The following is a 20,932-nucleotide window of genomic DNA, read 5'->3' on the forward strand; positions in this document are numbered from 1 at the left end:
TGTACCATGACTAAGATACATGTGAACTTCTATACACTTAAGTCTTATGTCTACGGGAAAAGGTTACCGTCATCATCATCGTCATTTTTGTAATACTGAGCATACTTTGTTAAAAAGCACTTACACTTAACTTTTCTACACATACCTTAAACAGATCAGGGTAAAACAAGTATTTGTTGCCATCAAGATATGCTTTATTGTTATAGTGATTACGTATATTCAGGAAAGTACATGTCTGTTACGTGTTAACAACACTGTTTATCATAGATACAGAAAAATACAAAGGGAGGACAAACGTTATCACGACTGCCATGTTGCCAATGTAAATGTGAACAATACAATGATAGCATGCAGACATGTTATTTCTATTATCTATACGTATCTTCTTTATGTGGTTGTTTGTTGCATTTTGTCAGCCACAACTTTACAAAGGATAGACTCACCATGGAAAGGAATTCCATAGTGACTCACAAACAAACATATATATAGTCTAATACATCATATACTGTTCACTATACGGGTTACAGGTTGTTTCGCAACAATGTCAGTTCGCAACCGTCAGTTCGCAACAAGGCAAGTCTTTTCGCAACATGTACAAATTACAAGTCTATTCGCAACAAGGTACAAGTCGTTTTGCAACATTTGAATGTTATTAATTTTGATAGCCTTATAGTATTAGAAATCGTTTACGTATTCATAACATAATTATACTCCTACCTGTGCACGTATGAAACTGTACCGCCCGGCGCATGAAAATCATCGGGCTGTCAGGTCTTTTGCACCCGGTAAAATTTTTCGCGAAAGGAGTATAATTATGTTAGGAATACGATTTCAAATACTATTAGGCTATCAAGATTAATAACATTCAAATGATGCGAAACGACTTGTACCTTGTTACGAAAAGACTTGCCTTGTTGCGAACTGACGGTTGCGAACAGACATTGTTGCGAAACAACCTGTTACCCACTATACTAGTGATGAATTCTACCGACGTGTGTAGTCTAGGAGCTAGGGCTTGAGAAGCTGAAGTTTATAGTTGATAGTTTTCTGTGCTTTCTCAGTTCACCTTTACCCGTCAATTTAGGCGTTGAGTCTAATCTTTGTTGACTGCGGGGGGCTAAATTTTGTACCGTTTTTTGATGAGCTTTAACATCAGACTGCCTAGAAAAATGGCTAGCACAATACCGATGACGTCAGCAGCACCAATCAATGACTCACCACTAGTCGACGTCACACTACTGACCGACGCGTCCTCAATCCCTGTGCTGGTGTTCGCGCGACTGGTGACAGTTTCAGAGACAGTTCCATCTTCTGTTGCAGTGTCGTTTGGGGATAAACTCTTAACACGTTGAACCGTGGTTACGTGCGGTTTGTCCCTTTGCTCAGTTGGACCGGCTCTTGTATGGTTACTTTGTAGGGAGCCATAAGTCCTAGTACTCCTCACCATGCCCTTACCGTCGTTGCTTGGGATAAATGTAGAAGTCTTCGATGTTGTTGAAGAGCGTACAGATGACTCACACTCTGAAGAAGGGATGGAAAGGGTTGACAGGGGTCTTTTTTGAAACCGGGCGGGTGAACTGCAGATCAGGTCGCCTGTATCGCTGGGTAGAAATGGCGCGTCGCATAGATCAGCCGAGCGACATGTGAAATCAGTGTCACCACAGGTCTGTAGGCATCTCAGCTTGGTGATCAGCCATCGCAGGCTGCAGTCACAGCGGAAAGGGTTGTGGTCCAGCATCACTCTGGCTTGGATGTGGGGAACCCCCAGGTCGCGCTCAGACAGGGACGCGATCCGGTTGTCGGACAAATTTACGGTGAACAGTTTCGTGAGTCGTGCGATGCACACTCCTAATCCAACGCTTCTTATCCTGTTCGACTCGAACTCGAGAAACCTCAGATTTGGCAGGTTGCAGAGGGATCCCCACGACACGGTCTCGATGAGGTTTTTACTGAGGTCCAGCGTGTACAGCTCAGGCAACGGCGGGATGTACGTAACGTGGCGGATCATGTTACTGTGCAGGTGCAGGAGAACTGTTTCGGGTGGTATGTTCTCGGGGAAGGCGGACAGTGCGCGCTTGGTACATTTAACGCGTAGTTGACTGAAGGTTGATATTTGTGGGCAGATGCAGTCTCTGGGTAAAGTCTCGCCATCGGTACTCACGGCCTTCCAGACAATGATGACGAAAAGAACACGTCGTAGGCTACCGAGGACTCCCATCTCTATCCAGGTTCGATGTCTACTAGCCTGATTAAATCTCGGTTATAGCAGCCCGCCTAATGTCCGCTTTTGTTACACAGACTACCGTCTCGGTCGGTGGTGTTTTGATCATTCGTGAAGCAAAAAATACTGATTGAATAACACATCTAATAGAGCGGCACTTCTATAACCCTGTCCGACTTTCTGGCCACCACTATGCTGACAATAATAGCGTAATTAATCAGAGGTGACCCAGCTCTGGTCCTGTGGTGGTGTTGTTGCGCCAGACTCGTCTAGTCTCCGTGCGTCTGTGCTGCAGTCCTCTCACGGTCTGGAGAGCGTCCTTGGCCTGCGGAACACAATCTCTCTCTGGCTTATTGTGCCCACTTCTAGGAACCTGACCTTGTCTCTACCAGACTGGCTACGCTGGCTGTTATAGGGAGAATAATTTGTCAGGCTGCAGGGAGTTTTGCTACCAGAGGAGTTGGCCGGCCACTCTTAAAGCCAATTTCACGAATTTTTTGCCGAATTTTACTATCCCCGTACCCCCGTAGGACGTCCTGGTGGAGGCTAAGGCTAAGGAAGCCTCGCTTCTGTATGGTACTCGACACGAGTGATTGGTCTTCTATTACCGAGGAGGAAGCACGCACCTTCTGACGTTCTGCATGTCTCTATGGTCTCAGATCACTGGCTGGTGACGTAAAAAACGCCAGACGCCTCTCTACATGACAGAAAACATTGAATATTAAAAAGCTGGACAGACAAATTATGTCTGGGAGCGTATCGTGTAACGTTTTGGCCTTTTGTAGCTCTCCCTTTCATCTTTCTTCAGATGGCACTCTGCGTTTTACTTTGTTGTCATCGTTGTTGTTTGTATTCGCTTATTTCTGTGCGTATTTCTGTGTGTGTGTTAAGTGTGTGCATTCGTGTGTTTGTGTTTCTGTCGTCCATTGAAACATACATTGAATGGCATCGATTAAAAGAGATAGAATTCCCACACAAGTCTTTAAATGTCAGAAAACAGGCAACATATTCTATATAAGTGAGGGACAAACACACACACATACATGCGCGCGCGTTTTGTGTATCTGTGTGTTTGTGTCGTTCATACCAATATATTGAATGACCCCGCTTAAAGAAATATGAAATTCCTTTACAAATCATTAGATGTCCAAAAGGCAACATATCCTATAGTATATAATAGTAAATGAGGGACTTTTGTGCAGAAAAAAACACATGAAAAATCTAATCAGCTAAGAAACGGCTCGATCTCCCATTGTCGAGTAATATTTTCTGCAAGAAATGTAACAGACGGAGAGTTAACAGTAGCGGTACATGAATGCCCAAATGTAATCAAACCACAGAAAAAAACTTTGTTACGCTTCAGGTGATCCGTATGTATGTCGAATACAACCCTACCTCACACGTACAAGTAGCGACATGTTTAATGTCATGTCAGGTCAATACATCTACAACCCCATGCAAAAAAGAAACTGCACGGTTCCTAAATGATATTTGACAAATGTAGCGTCGCAAAGTAGACATATACTCAATGTTATTAAGTAAATCACTGTAGGTCCCAATTGATCTAGTCTATTATCAATATTGTAATTAAAATTGTTGTTATAGACATTTTAGTACTTGACTGTCACTTGTGTTACCTGTTTATTGCCAAAATTGTCACATATATGCAACCGCTGCGCAATTAAAGAACTTCTCCTTATCTTAGCACGCTCCGTCCACGCTGTGATATGATGTTTCTTACCGTAGTTGATAAAGGGTTAGGGTTTAAGCTTTTGACTCGAGTTCGAACCTGGAAAAAGCAACGACCGTTTCATGACGAAACGGAAATTTGAAAATCACCTCGCCGAAGATTGCTTTGCAGCGTGACCGGTCATGAAGACTCAAATGTAATCAAACTACAAATTAAGAAAACCACACACGCACACACGCATACACACACACACACACACGCACAGACGCACACACACACGCACACGCACACGCGCGCACACACACACGCAGACGCACACACACACACGCACACGCACATACACACACGCACACACACACGCACATACATACATACACACACACATGTTGAGTGAGAGAGAGAGAGATTTGGGAGAGGTAGATAGATAGTCAGGTTGGTGTGCAGTACCGCTGTGGGACGCAGTGGGGCAGTAAAGATCGGCGTTTTCAACATGTCTTTACATGATGTGCTATACAAGTTGCTATAAACATTCTGAATCAAGCAGCTTTATTGCCAAACAGAGCTTAGCACACTAATATCCCCAAACCAATATGAAAATTAAACCATGTCACTCCCCTGACCGGCCGACTTCCCTTGCGTACTATTGACTCTATTTGTCCAATTCCTACTATTTAGACCACCGATCCGCGGAGCTGGGTAGAGTTCCCTGTGCCCTGCAGCGGTTAGTGACGTGCGATCTCTCGTCCGACTGACATTCTTATGAAGAATCTCAGGTTGAATCCCCTGTCCGGACCTGCTGACAATACTGTACCACAGACTTCACGAGTTTTATCACAACACACGCCTCACAGGCTGTTCTACTGTAACCTAACCACTGCGCCAACCACCCGTGATACAGTATGAGGTGAGTTTTATTCCCTAAATTGTGGAAAACACGAGATATTTAGTGTAAACCAAGTGTTTGTGCCAAGCTGTACAGATCGACAGCAAACCAGTCCGACCAGTCGCCAAGGACATCTATTATATACAATGTAAACTCCGCGTCCTTGGGCCTGCGTTAGGCTTAGGTCCAAATTGTAAAACGGGGCCCTGCCTGGCAGTTCACGGACTGAATGTTTTTCTTTCGTGCGTGGCCCTTAGGCCACACCGATTTAATTTTATGGATGACATCCTCTGGAGACCCCAAAACTAATGCGCGCGGGCGAAAAACAAAAACAAACCCAGCAAATAAAAAAATACTGCTAAACCACAGGACCACAAAGCTATCATTATGAATCAAACCACAGAACACAATGTATCAAAAGAAACAATAAGTCTTTATTTGCAGGAGGCACATGTAGGTTGTATTAATCATCTTAGCAGACTCATATATTGGCAGGAACGATCAAAGAAGTACACTATTAGAAGGCATACTCGCTGGACGTCGAGAGTCTTTCGTACAACTGTACATCCCCTCGCCGATTGTATACGTTACCTATCCACAATAGTGCCCTCCTTTGATGCTGACGGATTTTGATGATGTACATGTGTTTGTTGTCGTATCATACTATACAAGCAGAGGTTAGGCTCCGGCTGTTTTGACGTTTTTTTAGGCGTTTTTATCGGGCTCTCTATTTTGTACTGTTCTCTTTTCGGCCGCGAGACATCAAGAAAACAGTATGAAATAGAAAGCACGATAAAAACGATTTAAAAAACAGCTGGAGCCTAACCTCTATTTGGAGAGTAATCATACCATGGTCATATTGCCAGATTTCCAATTTGTGGCAAAGCAAGGAGCACCATTTACTACAAAACTAGCACGTTTGGGGGAGTTTTCCAACAAACAGACATATGCTGGCCCTTTGGTTCGGCAATTTCCGGACTTCCGGCGTGGAGCCTCGTAGGATCGGAGGTGAATTTTTTATTTTTTTTTGAGAACAGGAGAAAACTAATGCGCGCGCGGATGTCATCCATAAAATTAAGTCAGCGTGGCCGTACGTGACGTACGTAAAATAAAAAGATACTTTGTTTACGTAGTGTTTATCTATTTCTCAGTTACCGCGTGGTTCTCGTGCTGGTTCTAGTGACCACTTTAGCCTCGAGGTCGGACGCTTTGTTCTTTGTCGGACTCAACGGACATTCCGGTAAGCCTCAAGATCTGCTTTTCCAACATCTAAAACTTTCATTTAGTGTTGAATTTTCAACGTTTCGGCTTCTTAGGCTTGAAGTTAGTCTATAGGAATTCTAAGCAGTACTGCTATATGTGTAGTCTGGAATCCTGGGTTCCAGCCTTGTTAGCTTTGGTCCACTCCCGCCTTCGGGAGCGGACCAAAGATAACAAGGCCGGATTCCAGGCTAAACGTGGGATGTTGCAATAATTATTTTGAGATTTTGTCAGCTGATCGGCTCCGTATTTTGAAGAGCTCACTCTAACTGAGGTCCGGTCACTTTCGTCTTGCGATTATCGTATATGGCTCGTTCTCATTTAAATGTCGAAAACGTGTCGCCTGAATTTACGACTTGATATTGAGCAAATTATAGACAGCATGACTGGTCCCTTTGTTTTTCCACAACCCCTGTAATGTTTCACAAAAGATGCACCATAACATTCATATTGGTTCATGGCTTTGAAGGTTATTATAGCCTCGGGTGGGATTTAAACCCCTAAAAAATGGCTGTCGCCTGAGAAGATGTGAAGAATTCAAATAGTAGCCAAAAATGGTACAATTCAGTTCCCAAAATGATTGTTCGGCAAATGAAACCAGCTACCCAGACCCTCTGTCCGATCACGTCAGATCGCTACCATCACTGATCTTGGAGGCTGTATGAGGAGGTTTATGCCTGTCGCCAGATTCTGTAACAAACGTTACCACGGTTGCCACGGTTATATTATCCACGTATAAGACTAGAAATTGCCATTTTTGTGACGCTTTACAGTTTTTCTGGATTTCTAAAGAAACAAAAAAAGGCCATTGACTGCCATTGTATCCCACACTGCTTACAAAATGTTGTACAGAAATGACTGTAACAAACGTTACCATTATGTCATGGCTTCTACGCATTCTGTCTGACCCGGTGCAAAATGCTGCCCACTTTTTAAATGTCCCTAGGGACGTCAACTTATGCCTAAATGATGTAGCCAATAATGCTAATACTTTTGAAGATAAGGGTTAAGTTTACTGTTGTAACAAACGTTACCGGTAACGTTTGTTACCTGACCTGTAATGCATTACCAATGGGACCGAAAATGATAAGTTGCCATTTTTTGGCTATGGTTAAAAGAGGAATTTTCCTAAACAACCTGGTAGTTTTCACTGAAAATAAAGCCGATTTCTTTTTCGACCAAAAAAATACTATTTTCGACATTTCAATGAGAACGAGTGATATATGATCGGAAACTGAGGGCAGTGATGGTCATTGATTGAGACAGCCGTACGTGCGTCGTACGTTGTCCTGTTACTAAAAAGGCTGTCTTAGATACTTGGTGGCGGTTGGTTCTTTCACAGCTTCTTGAACGTTCTACAATATCAAATCGTACGACGGCCTAGGACGAATGTGACCACGCAGCTATCATTATCCAGACTTGTGGTTCCGCGTAGAAAGAAGAAATGTATAATTATTTTAAATTTTCATTATGGTTTACATTCCATGAAGACTGCGGGGTGCTACCCTACGTCTACGGCACGTTCCACATTGGCTGCGTGTATCCTTACACCCGCGGGGAGACCTGCTACTTCCGCTGCTTCCCGGGGTTTGTCCCCGTCTCTGGGAGTCAGATCATCGTGCCCAGGACGTGCTTGGACGACGGCACCTGGTCTGGGGAGCCACTGAGATGCCGCAGAGGTACGAATTCTTTACTGTAGATTCCACTAGTAATGTAGTAACTGAAATTGTTGCAATATAACGTATATGTGTAGTATTAGACTGTACCTTTTGTTGTATAAACATTGCCATACACTGTCACTGATGCAATTGTTGCGCAATAAACCATCTATCTATCTATCTATTCTTACAAGCAAAAGATAGAATATGATACCCGATACAGTACAAGCCAGCACAACGGATCAACGCACACTTCGTGCAATTAAGCGGCTTCTACTGTACTATCTAAGTGTTTCAAATGCAGGAAGCATTGCTATAATGTTTATGTTGTTAATCTTTAAGATAAAACTAGAGACACTCTGCGTATATGTTTGTAATTACATTTATTGTACAATGATGAACAAAAAGAAGGAAGAAAAACTATAGAACAAATGCTAACACTTTGCTTCCAACACTAAATTAAACTATAGGGACTTACCCGTTTAATTCAGTGTTGGAAGTAAAGTGTTAGCATTTTTTTCTATTATCTACTCTACCAACACAGATGAACTTTCATGCTAAGAAAGAAAAATTGTTCATCTATTTCGATCCAATAAAAAGATCGTATGGAAAAGGTTCATTCCCAAAGTTTCTGTGTTTTTTTCCTCAGGTTTCTTCTTCTTCTTCGGTAAGAAGTGAACACCCGAACCTCTGCACTGATCTTCCTCAGCAAAAACTACAGCCAACACAACCACGCTTTGCCAGCGCACTGAACAGTATAAATCTGCACTCTAACACCGAAATGCTACATCACCTGTTTAGAGAACAAACAAACAACATATGGGAAGAATTAGAGATGACGTGGTGACTTACGTCCAATATTAAAGTGGGATAATCGTCTTCCACTGTCTCAGAAAAAGAAGTCAAACCCAATAAGTTACATCTTTAAGTTAAACTATAGTAGTCGCTTACTATACTGTTTAGCATTATTTGTCTGTCATTTTTGTGTCACTTGCAACTATCCCTTGGACAAGAATTTGCAATAAACTTATTATCATTGTATTTACAAACCTTCTCTCACACAGGTGTAATCTCTTATATCATATAGAAATATCCCCCCACTCCAGTATCCCTAGAGATTGCGCTGTACTGGTAGTTGTTGAAGATGCAAATCCGGACCATGCAGGCATGTATAACTGTCAATATCTGCCAGAAACGTATCAACGGAATTTTGTCCACATCTGATCGTTTAGAATGTTATGTAGCACACCTGGTTCGTTTCTTAGTGAACAAACATAAATAAATACAGACAAGATGTCGACGCACTCAAGTCAACTTAAATTGGCGCCGCTATCGAACATGAACAGAATTAAACTAACACAGGCATATCGATACATAAACGGACAGATACATGTATGCAGTTATAAATAACATCAGGGTCTTAGGGTCTTATTTACCCGTGATCCCCCCCCCCCCCTCTAGGTGTTTCTAGCAGGACACTGATAAAGATATAACAGTCTGAAGTTCATGTTCATGTTACATCTGGTCATTTAGAACGTTCTGAAGTTCGTTGTATTAAGTTCACGACCACTCATGTGGGCCGCAACACACACGTGCTGAGCTGGTGTAGCATGTGAAACCTGCGTAGGCCAGCAGCAGTTTATTTTTCAATATCCGCTAAAACTACCGACCAAATTCTGTCAATGTTTGAAGTCCATGGCAATATGTTACATCCGATCATTGATAATGTTCTGCAATACATGTCACTTCATTGCCATGCTACATTAGCCTGGGTAGCATCCGGATAAAAGTTCGCCCCTATGTTCGTTTCTGTGTTAAGACCAAGCAGCGCCCTCTTCCAAAATTTGGACGGTTCCAGACTTTATTAGAAATGTCAAGGTTTCCAGACAGAATAGTAGAGAAGCGACTTTAAAATGTATAGTAATACTAGTTGTCGGAGCTAGAAGCAGCAACTGTATATTGTGTATAGTGAACGTCGGGGCGAACTACTACCTGAATGGTACCCAGGCTAATGCTACACCTAATCATTTAGAATGTCCTGTAGTACACGTAGTTCGTTGCCCGAAGTTCAGGGCCACTCCTGCGGCCCGCAGCACACACGACACAGACTCCGCTGGTACAGCATGAAGCGCGCGTAGGACAGCGGCAGGTGGATGCCGGACAGCAGGGCCTCGGCACAGCCGTGACAGCAATCACAGCACGCGATGAAGGGCAGGAACAGCACGTACAGCACCTAGAGGTGCAGAGAAGAGTTGGAGAAATCGTAATGTAGATCGGATTCATTGTTCAAGTTACCGAAATCTTTCGCACCGAAGTCGTCCCTCATGATCAGTAAGACACCTGGAGACACATGATTATCGTAGCCTAGAGTCCAGCTTTGTTCGCTTTAGTCCGCCAACGGCTTAGCGACCTTCGGGAGCGGACTATAGCGAACGAGGTTGGGTTCCAGGCTATGATTCCCGTACGTTTACGAGCTTATATTCAGCCTGTCACCCAAGCTTGAGAAATGGGTCAAATCTATAGCTACTTTACGAAGACTTTAAATGGACAGTATCTGTAGCGAGAAGACGGGATGGATACTGGGGTCTGTCCAGATGTGCGAAATTGGCAAGAACCTATCAGTTCTGAACTCAAACTCGCAATCCACAGGTTTTATCAATCTCCTTGCTTATAATTCACTTGGTTTTAGATAGCATTGTATGACATCAAAACCTTTTGAATAAAACAATAAATGGAATGAGATAGACTAAAACAAATAAAGAAACAGAAATCACTTTAAAGAACGAACTCACTTTGCAGTTAAAACTAACCGAAAACTACTTGTTTTATCTGACCCCTGGCACTCAAAGTTTCCGTAGGATTAGAAAACACATGAAGACAAGTGCCGTGAATTATTGGCAAAAGTAAACCGGATTACTTTCCAAGCAGAGGTTGAGTCGCGAAGATATAGTCACGGTAGTCTATAGCTAAGGGCACAACCCGCCGTACGTGCAAATACGTGCTGTCTAGGTGCCAAAACGTAGCAATCTTTTCCGGGGATCCGTAAGTGGTAAGTACCGCCGACGTACGAACTCGTAGGGAATCCGACGGATTTTGGAACACGCAGACACGCCGTAGAACTTTACGTTATTTACGCGGATTCGCCCTCCGTACGTGCCAGTACGGGCGACGCGTCTGCCCTGTACAGCCTGAACGTTATTAGAAATACGTGGCGGACGCGACGTGGCCTTCCCAAAAAACGTACGGACAAATTGCACGCACGGCGGGTTGTGCCCTTAGCTTCTACTTGTAGAGTAAAACCGGATATACTATGAGTGCTTTACCCACCGACAGCCATAGCGCCAGCGGGATGCCCACCAGCACGATAACGAAGAACCAGAAGACGGCCCACAGCCAGCCGCAGGTGCAGCGGCAGCAGGTACGGCAGCACTCGCACATGGCGCTGGGAGGGCGGCATCGGGAGTTACTTCTTAATTAGACCACTTGGTATATGTAATATTGGTGGCTAGCAATTCATCAGGGTTTGGAACCTTAAACAATATCTTGGCGAGCTAAAATCAAGAGAAGCTAGACTGGTGCACAGCACAGAAGAAACGCGGACAAAAGGACTAACAGATGTGCCCTCGGTGGCAGGGACTGTCCTTAGCCATAGTCGAAGGGTTGGTATCAATTAGGACTTTACCATGGTCAATACTGACCTAAGGAGGCCTAGTATACTTCAGGGGGCTGCATTTGTTTGTAGATGTTGGGCGCTGTACTTTTAGCACTGCCACACTTTGAACAGGTTAAAGAACCCATCAAAGTTCTCAGCAGAGTAACAAACTCGCCAACTCCTAGTGCAAAACTGGTGTTTGATGTTATACTGTAATCTACTATTCAATTTAGCTTTATAAAAATATATACTCAAGGTTTGCTTCAAGCTTGGTTTAACAAAAGCAGATTGCTGATCCAAAAATTTCCTATGTAGGGTTTCCCCATACCTTAAAATACAAAAAAAAGCCCATTTGATTACTACAGCTAAGACTAATTAAGTAACAAAGCAATCCTTACCTTCAAATATCTGACAGTCTTGCTCCCTAGAATGCGACAAAACTTTACTGTGAAGGCTGCACTGAACAAATTACACTCGATGATGCCATAGCAGCAATAACAACCCAACAGAAATCCCCAACAACACGGTTTCTCCATCATCAACAAACGCAGCAGACACCTCACACAAGAGCTGGCTGTTTTCCACTTCCACTTGAGGCCATTGTTGGAGAGGCTGTTGTTGTGAACTACTACTTGAATCCATTATTTAAGAAAACAAGGAGACGTGAAGGTGGAGTTAAGTCAGTGCTGTTGTAAGAACACTTAAGGTACCTGTTAGAATAACTCCAGTGTCCTTAACTACATACTAGAAAGGTGTAAACAAACCAACGTCACGAAGGAACCATAGATACGCATTCAGTGATACACACAGACACAGACACATACAAACACATACAGAGATACACAGACAAGCACACCAACATACGTAGACACCCACACTGACAGCATGGATCTGATTGACTAACTTTACACCTAGGTACCTCTTCTTTGCAGAATACCCATTTCCCAACATATTATCAATAAATAGGAAACAAAAGTCCCCCTCCTAACCATAGTTTACTAGACTATGTATGTAGACTAAGTATGTAATGAACATGGTACATGTGTAATACAGAAAAATGGACTTTTAATATAACAACTTTAAATATCAATTTGAAATACATGTATATAGTATTAGAGGAAATCTAGTGTGAATAATATGGAGCTACAGTCTTTCCATTTTTGTCTTTATTGATATTGATATTGAAGTTTAATGCATATTCATGCACCCTTGGGGCTAAATGCAGTAAGTCATATACAAGGAGATTGATAGGTAAGCTATTCTATTCTATCTAAAAGCCTAACTAGAATGCTATATAGTAGTTCTCTGACGTGCTGATGACGTCACTCTGTGACTCCAGCTTGTCTAAGATGTGAACCACAACGTTGGGGCCGACACCAGAAAACCTGGGGTTGGTCCGTAAGCAGTCCAGCACATGCCGATAGTGGCACCCTGACTCCGAGTACTTTGGATTCTGACTCTCTCGCCTCACAATTTCCAAGACATTTGACTCCAGGGTCTCATCCCTGTCAACAACCACATACAGGTTGTCCTTGTCGGTCCTTTTGTACACCAAACCCAGGTCCTCTAGACCCCCAACTGCCTGAGTAAAGAGAGAGTTGACTTGTTTCGCCGTCATCGCAGACTCGTTTTCCTTTCGTGCCTTCTCTACAACGGCCATAAGACTGTCCACTGTGGCAAGCTCCTTGATTTCAAAATTTAAGACAGTGCTGCTTGTGTTGAGAAAGTCTGCAATGGCGTCTTGCAGGGATTTCACAACCCCTGCCCCTGTACAGTCACCACTGTCCCCATTCCCTCTCTGGAATGGTACATCGTAGAAGTCCTGATACAACTGGAGCTGCTTCATCGTCCTGTTGATCTCTATCGAGCATGTTGGGTCGTCAACGTGGCGGAAATATGCTGCGCCAACTTCCCTCCGACCACGGTACAACTTGATTCGTCCCCGCACATGTAACAGGTCTCCAAGTCTCGCCGGCTGCTTCAGCTGACGGACACATTTCTTAATCTCCCGCCTCTTTAGGGCTAAGAAATCCGCAAACTCCTTTTCTGCTGAGTCAGCGGATGTTGATGCTCCAGTTGTGGAATAATCAGTATCATCCATTGAATCTTCACCTGTAGTGGACTGGACTCTGGGTTTCCAGCAGGTGCAGCCAATCACACCTGTATGGGGATGGAAAGGTGGTCTAGTGGTTAGGGCTGTTGACTTGGAATATAAAGGTGCTGGGTTCGAATCCCAGCAAGCCTCAATTTTGTGCCCTTTGGAAAGGCACTAATAATCATAACATTAGACTTAGTTGGTAAGTATATGATTACATATCTCCAAGCCAGAGATCCTGTGACAGGACGGCAACACCTTGAGTGGACTGAACCTTACATGCAGTTGAGTCTTACACATTGCTTGTACTTACTACACACTACATATTAAGCTTGTTTGTTACACCTGAAGAGGTTTACCGATTATGGGAAACAAACAGACAAGACAAACACCTGTTCCGTCATCGATGGCATAGTTAAACAGTTTCTCCCTCTCCTCCACCCTCACCACCCAGCCCAGCAGGTCCACACGGCTGACTGGATGGTTCCTGTAGGCAAACACGTTCATCGCGGGGTGGCCGGGATAGGTGTCCATTTCTAAGACATCTCGGACAAACATCTTGACGTAGGCGCGGTGCAGAGGATCCAGCCCCCAGTACATCTGTGGGAGGTAAGGGAGGGACTTCTCCTTGTGGACTCCTGGAGATCTCTGGAGAGTGGATGGGGACTCTGCCACTGCTCGTGCCGGTTGTTTTGGTGGAGTATCAGAAATAAGAAATAAATACTGTTAACTTTACACAATCAAACAAATCTATTTTGTTAGATATACTTGTTAGTAGTATCCATCTTGTATCACAGCTAATGGACAAATAAAGCCAATACAGCCAATGGTATCTAAACAATTAGTTAATGAAATTATTTTGTAGAAGCTTACTTACTCGCCCCCCTCCCCACACAAATTATGGTTTTGCCGTTCTTCCTACCGAGACAGAGATGATACAGTACGGTGAAGAATATGATATACTTTCCATCTTTCAAAATGTAGAGAAGTAAACCGATTTACTCACTTTGTAGGCTAAATTCATTAAAATCCAGCCATAATCAAAGTTCCTACATTTCAAAATGTCCGCCAGCAAGTAGGAAGTGCTCAAAGCATTGTGGGATAGGTGTTTGGGAAGATAAAGTTAATTTTGATTCTTGATAAGACTTGACTCGTGATTAAACTCATCTACTGACTCGGTATACAATATACTTACAAGAAAAGATCGATGTATTGAGTTAATTTTGGCGCGGAGATCCGAAACAAACAACAACTTGCATTCGCCTCGTTCTGGACCCACGGTGTCGTCATAGCAACCAAGATGGCGGCGGACGCGCAGGTACAGCACCTCCAGGTGTACGGACTCTTGCAGGATGAGACTTTCCACGTCGCCAAAGCTTGCGCCGAGGTGAGCAGGACTTGCAAGACGTTCTTAAGGAATGAAAGAACAGTTTTAAGAAGAGCTGATTGCTTACTGGCGTCAGTTTTGCCTTTGTTTATTGAAAGTCCAAGTTGCCCCCCTCCCACAACATTGAGATACCGAAAACAAATTGTTGTTTTGAAGTTATCAACGACAAATTGTCAGCAAGTTATTGACGAATTCGTCATTATTCTAAGTCATATTATACATAAAGTAATTGCTAATTCCTTGAGCACCTAGCATAACTTACCAGAACTATCATACTTCATAGTTCTGATAATGATCGATTTTTCATCTTTTCTTTCAGACTCTGCACCAAAAGATGCCAGAGAAGTTCTCAGCTCCGGACATCAAACCTATGGTGGAGTTTGAATGGGAGGAATATCTGCAGGCCAAGAGGAAGGTATGAATATTTACCAGACATACTGACAGTACTTTCAAAGACAAATTGAACTATTGGTCCCTGGATTTTGTGTTCCCAAATCAGAAGCGAAGGTAGTATATATACTCTTCTTCATAATGTTTTCATGCTTGCATTTTGCATATTTTAAGAAAGCTTCCAGGGAGCCAACACGCCATCATGTCATGCTTTGAATACACTAGAAATCATGAAAAAAGTTGAACAACCCCCCTCAAATAAATTTTGGGTATAAAGGAGTATCCGCTCTAAAGGCTAGTAAAGCAGTATCCTTTCTAAAGGAATATCCTTTAATTAACACAACCAATTGGTTCAAATATCATCAAGTCAAGGTAGACACCTGTTGTGCTGTGGCCTGACAATATTGTTCATCTTCCTTTCAGGAACTGAAAGGTGAGATGTGGGCGTTCCAAGAAAAGATCATCTCCTTTGCGAACGGTCAGATGCTCGGTGGACACCAGGAACTCATCAAGTGGGCGCAGGATAACCACGAGTACCAGGACTTCAGACCGCCCGCGCTGTACCTGGCTCTGGCTGAGGAGGCCTACAAAAACAGGCTCAGCAATGGGGTCAGCATTTTACTGGTCTTTTTCTTTTACAATATCTGTTCCCTTAGACATATACCAACAAGAATGGTTTTGAGACATTGTATGAAGAGATTATTATTGTATTTACCATAATGTTATATAGAGAACTGATAGAGAAGATTCATTTTTGTACAATATGCTAATTTAAGTAATTCTTGTTGCAGAGAACGTTTGCGTACCTGGACATTTCTATTGGAGGTGAGGCAGCGGGGAGGTTACTGTTTGAGGTAGGGGAATTCTGTCATCCACTTTGTCTGTCTGTTTGTGTTTATTCTGTTTGTGTTTGTTTGTTTGTGTTTGTTTGTAGCCATTGCCTTGCTGCAGCTGAGCAGACATGGCTGTATGTCTCTCACAGCTCTACTAGTAAATGAATATTTGATACAATGACAATTTCTAAATGTATTTTTGTACTGTAGATGAAGGTTAGACATCCAGGTAATACGCAAAAGCATTACCCAAGTAACTGGATATGGTTTTGAAAATGGCCAGATTTTTCAGGTAGCATCCATTATAACCCACCTATGAATTGATATGCAACAGAGATAAAGATGATTTTTTTCCCCCATCTCTACAGCTGTACACAGACAAGGTACCAAAGACATGTGAAAACTTCCGGGCTCTCTGCACGGGGGAGAAAGGTCGCTCCAAGGACTCCAACATCGACCTCCACTACAAGGGGTCCATCTTCCACAGAGCAGTCAGGAATGGATGGATACAGGGGGGAGGTGAGCTTTAGGCCCAATCTATACACAGTTTTGGCCGATATCTGTGGAGATGTCGGGAGGGATCTGGAACGTAGGTCGCGGGACACCCGTGGCGCTTGCAGTCATAAACAGCTATATAGCCTAATGAGCCCGCGTTATATGCTAATGAGCCCTCCCGAAGTCGGGACACATCTACACACGCGCGGAAGCTGTCGGGGACCCCAGCTAAGCTATCGGGGACCCCTGCTAAGCTATCGGGCGAATGGTCCAGACCTTACGGGAGAAATTTTCCCGATATCGTTATGGCAATATTGCAGTTCCATCTAGACGTTGAAAAAAAGCTGTCGGCGAGAGGTTGTAGGCTCGCCGATATCAGGAAAAACTGTGTCTAGATCGTGCCTTAGACATGCATTGTGATGAGCCTGTAAGGTGTGACATGTTTGTGACAGGTACCAAGTCATTATGTGAAAAATGCTTTGAACAGTTAGTTTTCTTCTACCAAAACTCACCATATTAAAGCTTTAAGGTTACTTCTACGTAATATTCATATGTGACATTTGAGGTATTCTTAAGTGTGTCCCGGTATATATCAAAGAGCAGGCTAATGTAGAATGTGTCAGTCTTTCAGTATTATCTCTCTGTACCCGACCCTACAGTTCTGAATTTTAAGGTTATTACTATGACTTGGTGACATTGAATCTACTATGTAATTCAGAAATTCATGAAGTGTTTTATCCCCACTCGTGCAGATATACCAAATGGAAGAGGGGATGCTGGAGAATCCATTTATGGACCTGTTTTTGAAGGTTTGTCAACAAGAAAACTTTCGGTCAAATCAGAAAACGATTATTTCCATCAACATTTTACTTCATGCTTTCGAATGTGGTGCAAGATGTATGCAGTTTTTGTGGTCAGTGTGAAATTGTCTATTATCGTCTGCCATGTTCAAAGAGAATCATTGAATCAGTTTTCAACTACTAGTATTTCCTCCCTAGACGAGAACTTTGCGGTTCCCCATGACAGACGGGGAGTCCTGGGGATGGCGAACCAGGGCCGTCACACCAACGGGTCACAGTTCTACATCACCATGCAGCCAACTGCATGGATGAACACCAAATATGTGGCCTTTGGGTAGGTCTGACCTCTGTGTATGCAATGAATTGAGCATTGGTTTTCAGTTTGCTGCATTATCGTTGCTTGGTCTAGTGGTGTGAAGTCACTTTCTTGATCATTTGGTGCCCATGATTAGTATGAATGGAAAGAAAGCAAAACTGCACAGCATCGGTGCATTGGCATGCGGCAGATTTCTTTCCTAGCCCCTACCCTTCCAAATGTTATCATGAACTTGCACTCATTTCTTCGTTTGTTCATTCTTTTGTTCGTTCGTTTGTTGATTTGTTCGTTCGTTCGTTTGTTTGTTCATTCATTCACTCTTCCTCTTTCTTTCCTTCCCTTATTCATTCATCCATTTTTTCCTTCATTCCTTTTTATCAAATAAGGAATTAATTCGTTCATCATTTACACATTTTTTTATTCCATCTACCTTGCAGACAGCTGATAGAGGGCACGGCCCTCCTGCAGAGGTTAGAGGACCAGGCAACGTACAACGAGCGCCCGAAGGCGGACTGCAGGGTGGAAGACTGCGGCGTGCTGCAGCCGGACGACGTGTTGGCGCAGGCCCCTGCTGTCAACGGGCATTAGTGTGCTTGATTCTGGACAGCTATATCTTCAATTGAAGGCTCTTATAGTACAGTAAAGATACTAGTACTCTCCGAGCAGAAGTTAGACTCCAGCTTGTTTTTGGCGTCTTTCTATGCATATTTGTTGGGCTTTCTATTTTGTAATGTATTCTTTTTTTTCATCTGTCAGCTTTGGCAACAAAAATGAGAAAGCCACAAATGCCTAAAAAGCTGCTAAAAAACTTTCTTAACTAGCTAGTCCATTGACCTCCAGGTTTTTGGGAGAGCTGTCTACAGGCTTGTCTCTCTCCTGCTATAGTCTTTCAAACACTCATTTTTAGGGACATCCAATCTGCAATGTTGTCCTGTCAAAAAACAGACTGAGCCTTACCTCTGCTTGGAGAGTAGGGTAATGATATACTGTAGAGAAAGCTTTCTGCACATTTGACTGGTTTGAGGGTATTGACTTCCATAAGGAACAATAAAAACTAGTTCTTATTGATAGAGAATTTAAGTCACATGTAATAAAGTGTACAGAGTGTGCCAGAGATTTTTCAGGCAATTCAGAATTAACTTCACCCCAAAGTAAAAATATTTAGGTGTGGTAGAGGTATGATGTAAAGTTTCCCTATTATGTGTTTCTTTTAAATGCTCTGAAGGATTTTGTCTTTTGTGTGTACTGGCTGAGTATGGAGGTTATAGAGCATCTAAAATGTATGTGATTATCCAGGGGGCTCTTAGAAAATAAAAAAAAATGCTATGTTTCTGTTGTACAGAATATGACCATGTATTCCTGTGAATTCTATTGCTGCATACAAATCTATGGGAATGTAAAAAAGAAACACAATATTAAAGTAAGGAATTCTGATTCTGCGTGTAATGACTTCTCGAAAACTTGATAATATACATACGATAATTTAGTTCGTTGTTGTCACTCAATCCTGTGGCTGACTGAGGTACAACATATTTAGTCAAGTGTGTGGTTCACTTAAGTTTTTATGCACAGACATCCAAGACTAACCCTTACACAGTGCTTACATCCTTGCTTTGAGACTGGAGACAAGATAGACAACTAGTAATAAGAATGTCATGAGTTTTTTAATGATATCATTGCATAATTATACAAGGAATGGTGAAATGGGAGCAACAGCGATCATCACAATATAACAGGCAATGCAAAAGTCATCAGATCTACATATAGGGCTTGTAAAGCTTTTAGTTTATAATTCTCTGTGGTTAATTCTGAAGCGTCGACAAGGATGTTGAATGTTAAACTTTGTACTTTCATCTCTTCCGCTTGTCAGGAAAGGTTTTTGAATGAGGAACATACACTGAAATTGAAAACTACCTGAGAATACCACTCACGGATCTACAAAATCCGCTCTATGACAGGTGGTAACTATGGACAAACTTGTTCTTAATGATTGTGTCAATGAAAAATTATCAAAAGGACCTTAAAAACTGGTCATACTGGCCAGATAGTCCATACTAGTGTGGAGGTGGTCACTTGTACAGGTTTTACTACACTCGTTGTCTCTTCCTTGTCTTCTTTTCTTGTTCCATTATGACGGTTGTGTTGGCGGTCCCCGTCACACTGACGGACGAAAGGTGCACTCTCACTGCACTTGCGTCAAGCTTGCGTCACTGCGGGGTTCAAAAGATACTGAACGAATTTGAGAGATAGAGAAAGAATTTTCTTAGTTTTTGTGTATTTTGTCGTTTTCTAAGTCATACGTATTACGCAATATCTAGATTATAAAAAAAATCGTTGAAAATCAAACAGTTAAGCTGTGAACGAACCCCGCAGTGACGCAAATGCAATGAGAGTGCACCTGAACACCGTATACGTACTTATTCACAGTTTCAAATCAAAGCAACAATCAAACATCAGGAATTATCAACAACTCCGCAGGTATCTCCTCACTCCTGCACGTATTAAACACGAAGTTTCACGCCCCTCAGTAGCTTATCCGGAACTTCTCGTGCTCCAGTTTGCTGATCGGTCTCTCGTTGTTGAACTGCGCCTTGTCGATTCTGCAGAACGGACTTCCTTTGGTGGCCAACCACTCCCTCCTGTGGGGAAAACTGCGGTTATTAGCGTATCCGTTTCCTTAGTATTTGAATTCCCTGTCCCTGGTGCTGAAGGTTTGTCCCACTAATACCGCATCCCTGCCCTTAGTGTTAATAGAACAACACTCAATATACACCATCCCTGCCCCTGGTACTGAAGGTTTGTCCCACTAATACCGCATCCCTGCCCTTAGTGTTAATAGAACAACACTCAATATACACCATCCCTGCCCCTGGTACTGAAGGTTTGTCCCACTAATACCGCATCCCTGCCCTTAGTGTTAATAGAACAACACTCAATATACACCATCCCTGCCCCTGGTACTGAAGGTTTGTCCCACTAAAACCGCTTCCCTGCCCTTAGTGTTAATAGAACACCACTCAATATACACCATCCCTGCCCCCTGGTACTTGAAGTTTGTCCCCACTAAATACCACATCCCTTGCCTCTTGATGTTAATAAGAACAACTCCTTCAATTTAACACTATCCCTGGTCCCAAGGAATTGAAAGGTTTGTCCCCACTTAATTACCTCCAACCCCTGGCCCTTTTGGAGTGTAAATGATAACCATACACCATCCCTGTCCCTGGTACTGGAAGGTTGTCCCACTAATAC

General features: G+C 42.9%; 5 protein-coding genes across 5 annotated transcripts in view; 2 read left to right on the forward strand and 3 right to left on the reverse strand.

The window, feature by feature from the left end:
• Positions 1-1,117: 1,117 nt before the first annotated feature.
• Positions 1,118-2,218, reverse strand: LOC118422306 (protein slit-like). The gene has a single exon (XM_035829824.1). It carries the CDS (start codon positions 2,216-2,218, stop codon positions 1,118-1,120), a length of 1,101 nt encoding a protein of 366 aa, XP_035685717.1.
• A 2,415-nt stretch (positions 2,219-4,633) lies between these two features.
• Positions 4,634-8,660, forward strand: LOC118422431 (sushi repeat-containing protein SRPX2-like). Its single transcript, XM_035829996.1, has 4 exons — positions 4,634-4,815; positions 5,946-6,034; positions 7,545-7,733; positions 8,362-8,660. Exons 1-4 carry the CDS (start codon positions 4,811-4,813, stop codon positions 8,388-8,390), a joined length of 312 nt encoding a protein of 103 aa, XP_035685889.1. The 5' UTR covers positions 4,634-4,810; the 3' UTR covers positions 8,391-8,660.
• Positions 8,661-12,515: 3,855 nt separating this feature from the next.
• Positions 12,516-14,290, reverse strand: LOC118423653 (CST complex subunit STN1-like). The gene is made up of 2 exons (XM_035831887.1): positions 13,852-14,290; positions 12,516-13,524 (listed from the first exon to the last, which is right to left on the reverse strand). Exons 1-2 carry the CDS (start codon positions 14,057-14,059, stop codon positions 12,647-12,649), a joined length of 1,086 nt encoding a protein of 361 aa, XP_035687780.1. The 5' UTR covers positions 14,060-14,290; the 3' UTR covers positions 12,516-12,646.
• Positions 14,291-14,689: 399 nt separating this feature from the next.
• Positions 14,690-19,114, forward strand: LOC118423532 (probable inactive peptidyl-prolyl cis-trans isomerase-like 6). Its single transcript, XM_035831718.1, has 8 exons — positions 14,690-14,846; positions 15,166-15,261; positions 15,660-15,845; positions 16,028-16,090; positions 16,438-16,588; positions 17,317-17,373; positions 17,563-17,698; positions 18,118-19,114. Exons 1-8 carry the CDS (start codon positions 14,760-14,762, stop codon positions 18,266-18,268), a joined length of 927 nt encoding a protein of 308 aa, XP_035687611.1. The 5' UTR covers positions 14,690-14,759; the 3' UTR covers positions 18,269-19,114.
• Positions 19,115-20,162: 1,048 nt separating this feature from the next.
• Positions 20,163-20,932, reverse strand: part of LOC118422491 (acylphosphatase-2-like) — a 5,205-nt gene continuing 4,435 nt past the window's right edge. The window contains exon 4 of the mRNA XM_035830102.1: positions 20,163-20,319. Within this exon, the coding sequence (XP_035685995.1) occupies positions 20,205-20,319 (115 nt within the window). The 3' untranslated portion in view covers positions 20,163-20,204. The remainder of the gene's footprint in view (positions 20,320-20,932) is intronic.

Source organism: Branchiostoma floridae, chromosome 9 (genome assembly GCF_000003815.2).
Source record: "Branchiostoma floridae strain S238N-H82 chromosome 9, Bfl_VNyyK, whole genome shotgun sequence".
NCBI classification, from domain to species: Eukaryota; Metazoa; Chordata; class Leptocardii; order Amphioxiformes; family Branchiostomatidae; genus Branchiostoma; species Branchiostoma floridae.

Coding starts and splice junctions, on each gene's coding strand:
- LOC118422306 (XM_035829824.1), bottom strand. CDS start 2,218: ATGGGAGTCCTCGGTAGCCTACGACGTGTTCTTTTCGTCATCATTGTC.
- LOC118423532 (XM_035831718.1), top strand. CDS start 14,760: ATGGCGGCGGACGCGCAGGTACAGCACCTCCAGGTGTACGGACTCTTG. Junction 16,589..17,316: donor TGGATGGATACAGGGGGGAG/GTGAGCTTTAGG, acceptor CCACTCGTGCAG/ATATACCAAATGGAAGAGGG. Junction 17,374..17,562: donor TTATGGACCTGTTTTTGAAG/GTTTGTCAACAA, acceptor TTTCCTCCCTAG/ACGAGAACTTTGCGGTTCCC.
- LOC118423653 (XM_035831887.1), bottom strand. CDS start 14,059: ATGTACTGGGGGCTGGATCCTCTGCACCGCGCCTACGTCAAGATGTTT. Junction 13,525..13,851: donor TGCCATCGATGACGGAACAG/GTGTTTGTCTTG, acceptor ATCCCCATACAG/GTGTGATTGGCTGCACCTGC.
- LOC118422431 (XM_035829996.1), top strand. Junction 6,035..7,544: donor CGGACTCAACGGACATTCCG/GTAAGCCTCAAG, acceptor CATTCCATGAAG/ACTGCGGGGTGCTACCCTAC. Junction 7,734..8,361: donor GCCACTGAGATGCCGCAGAG/GTACGAATTCTT, acceptor TTTTTTCCTCAG/GTTTCTTCTTCTTCTTCGGT.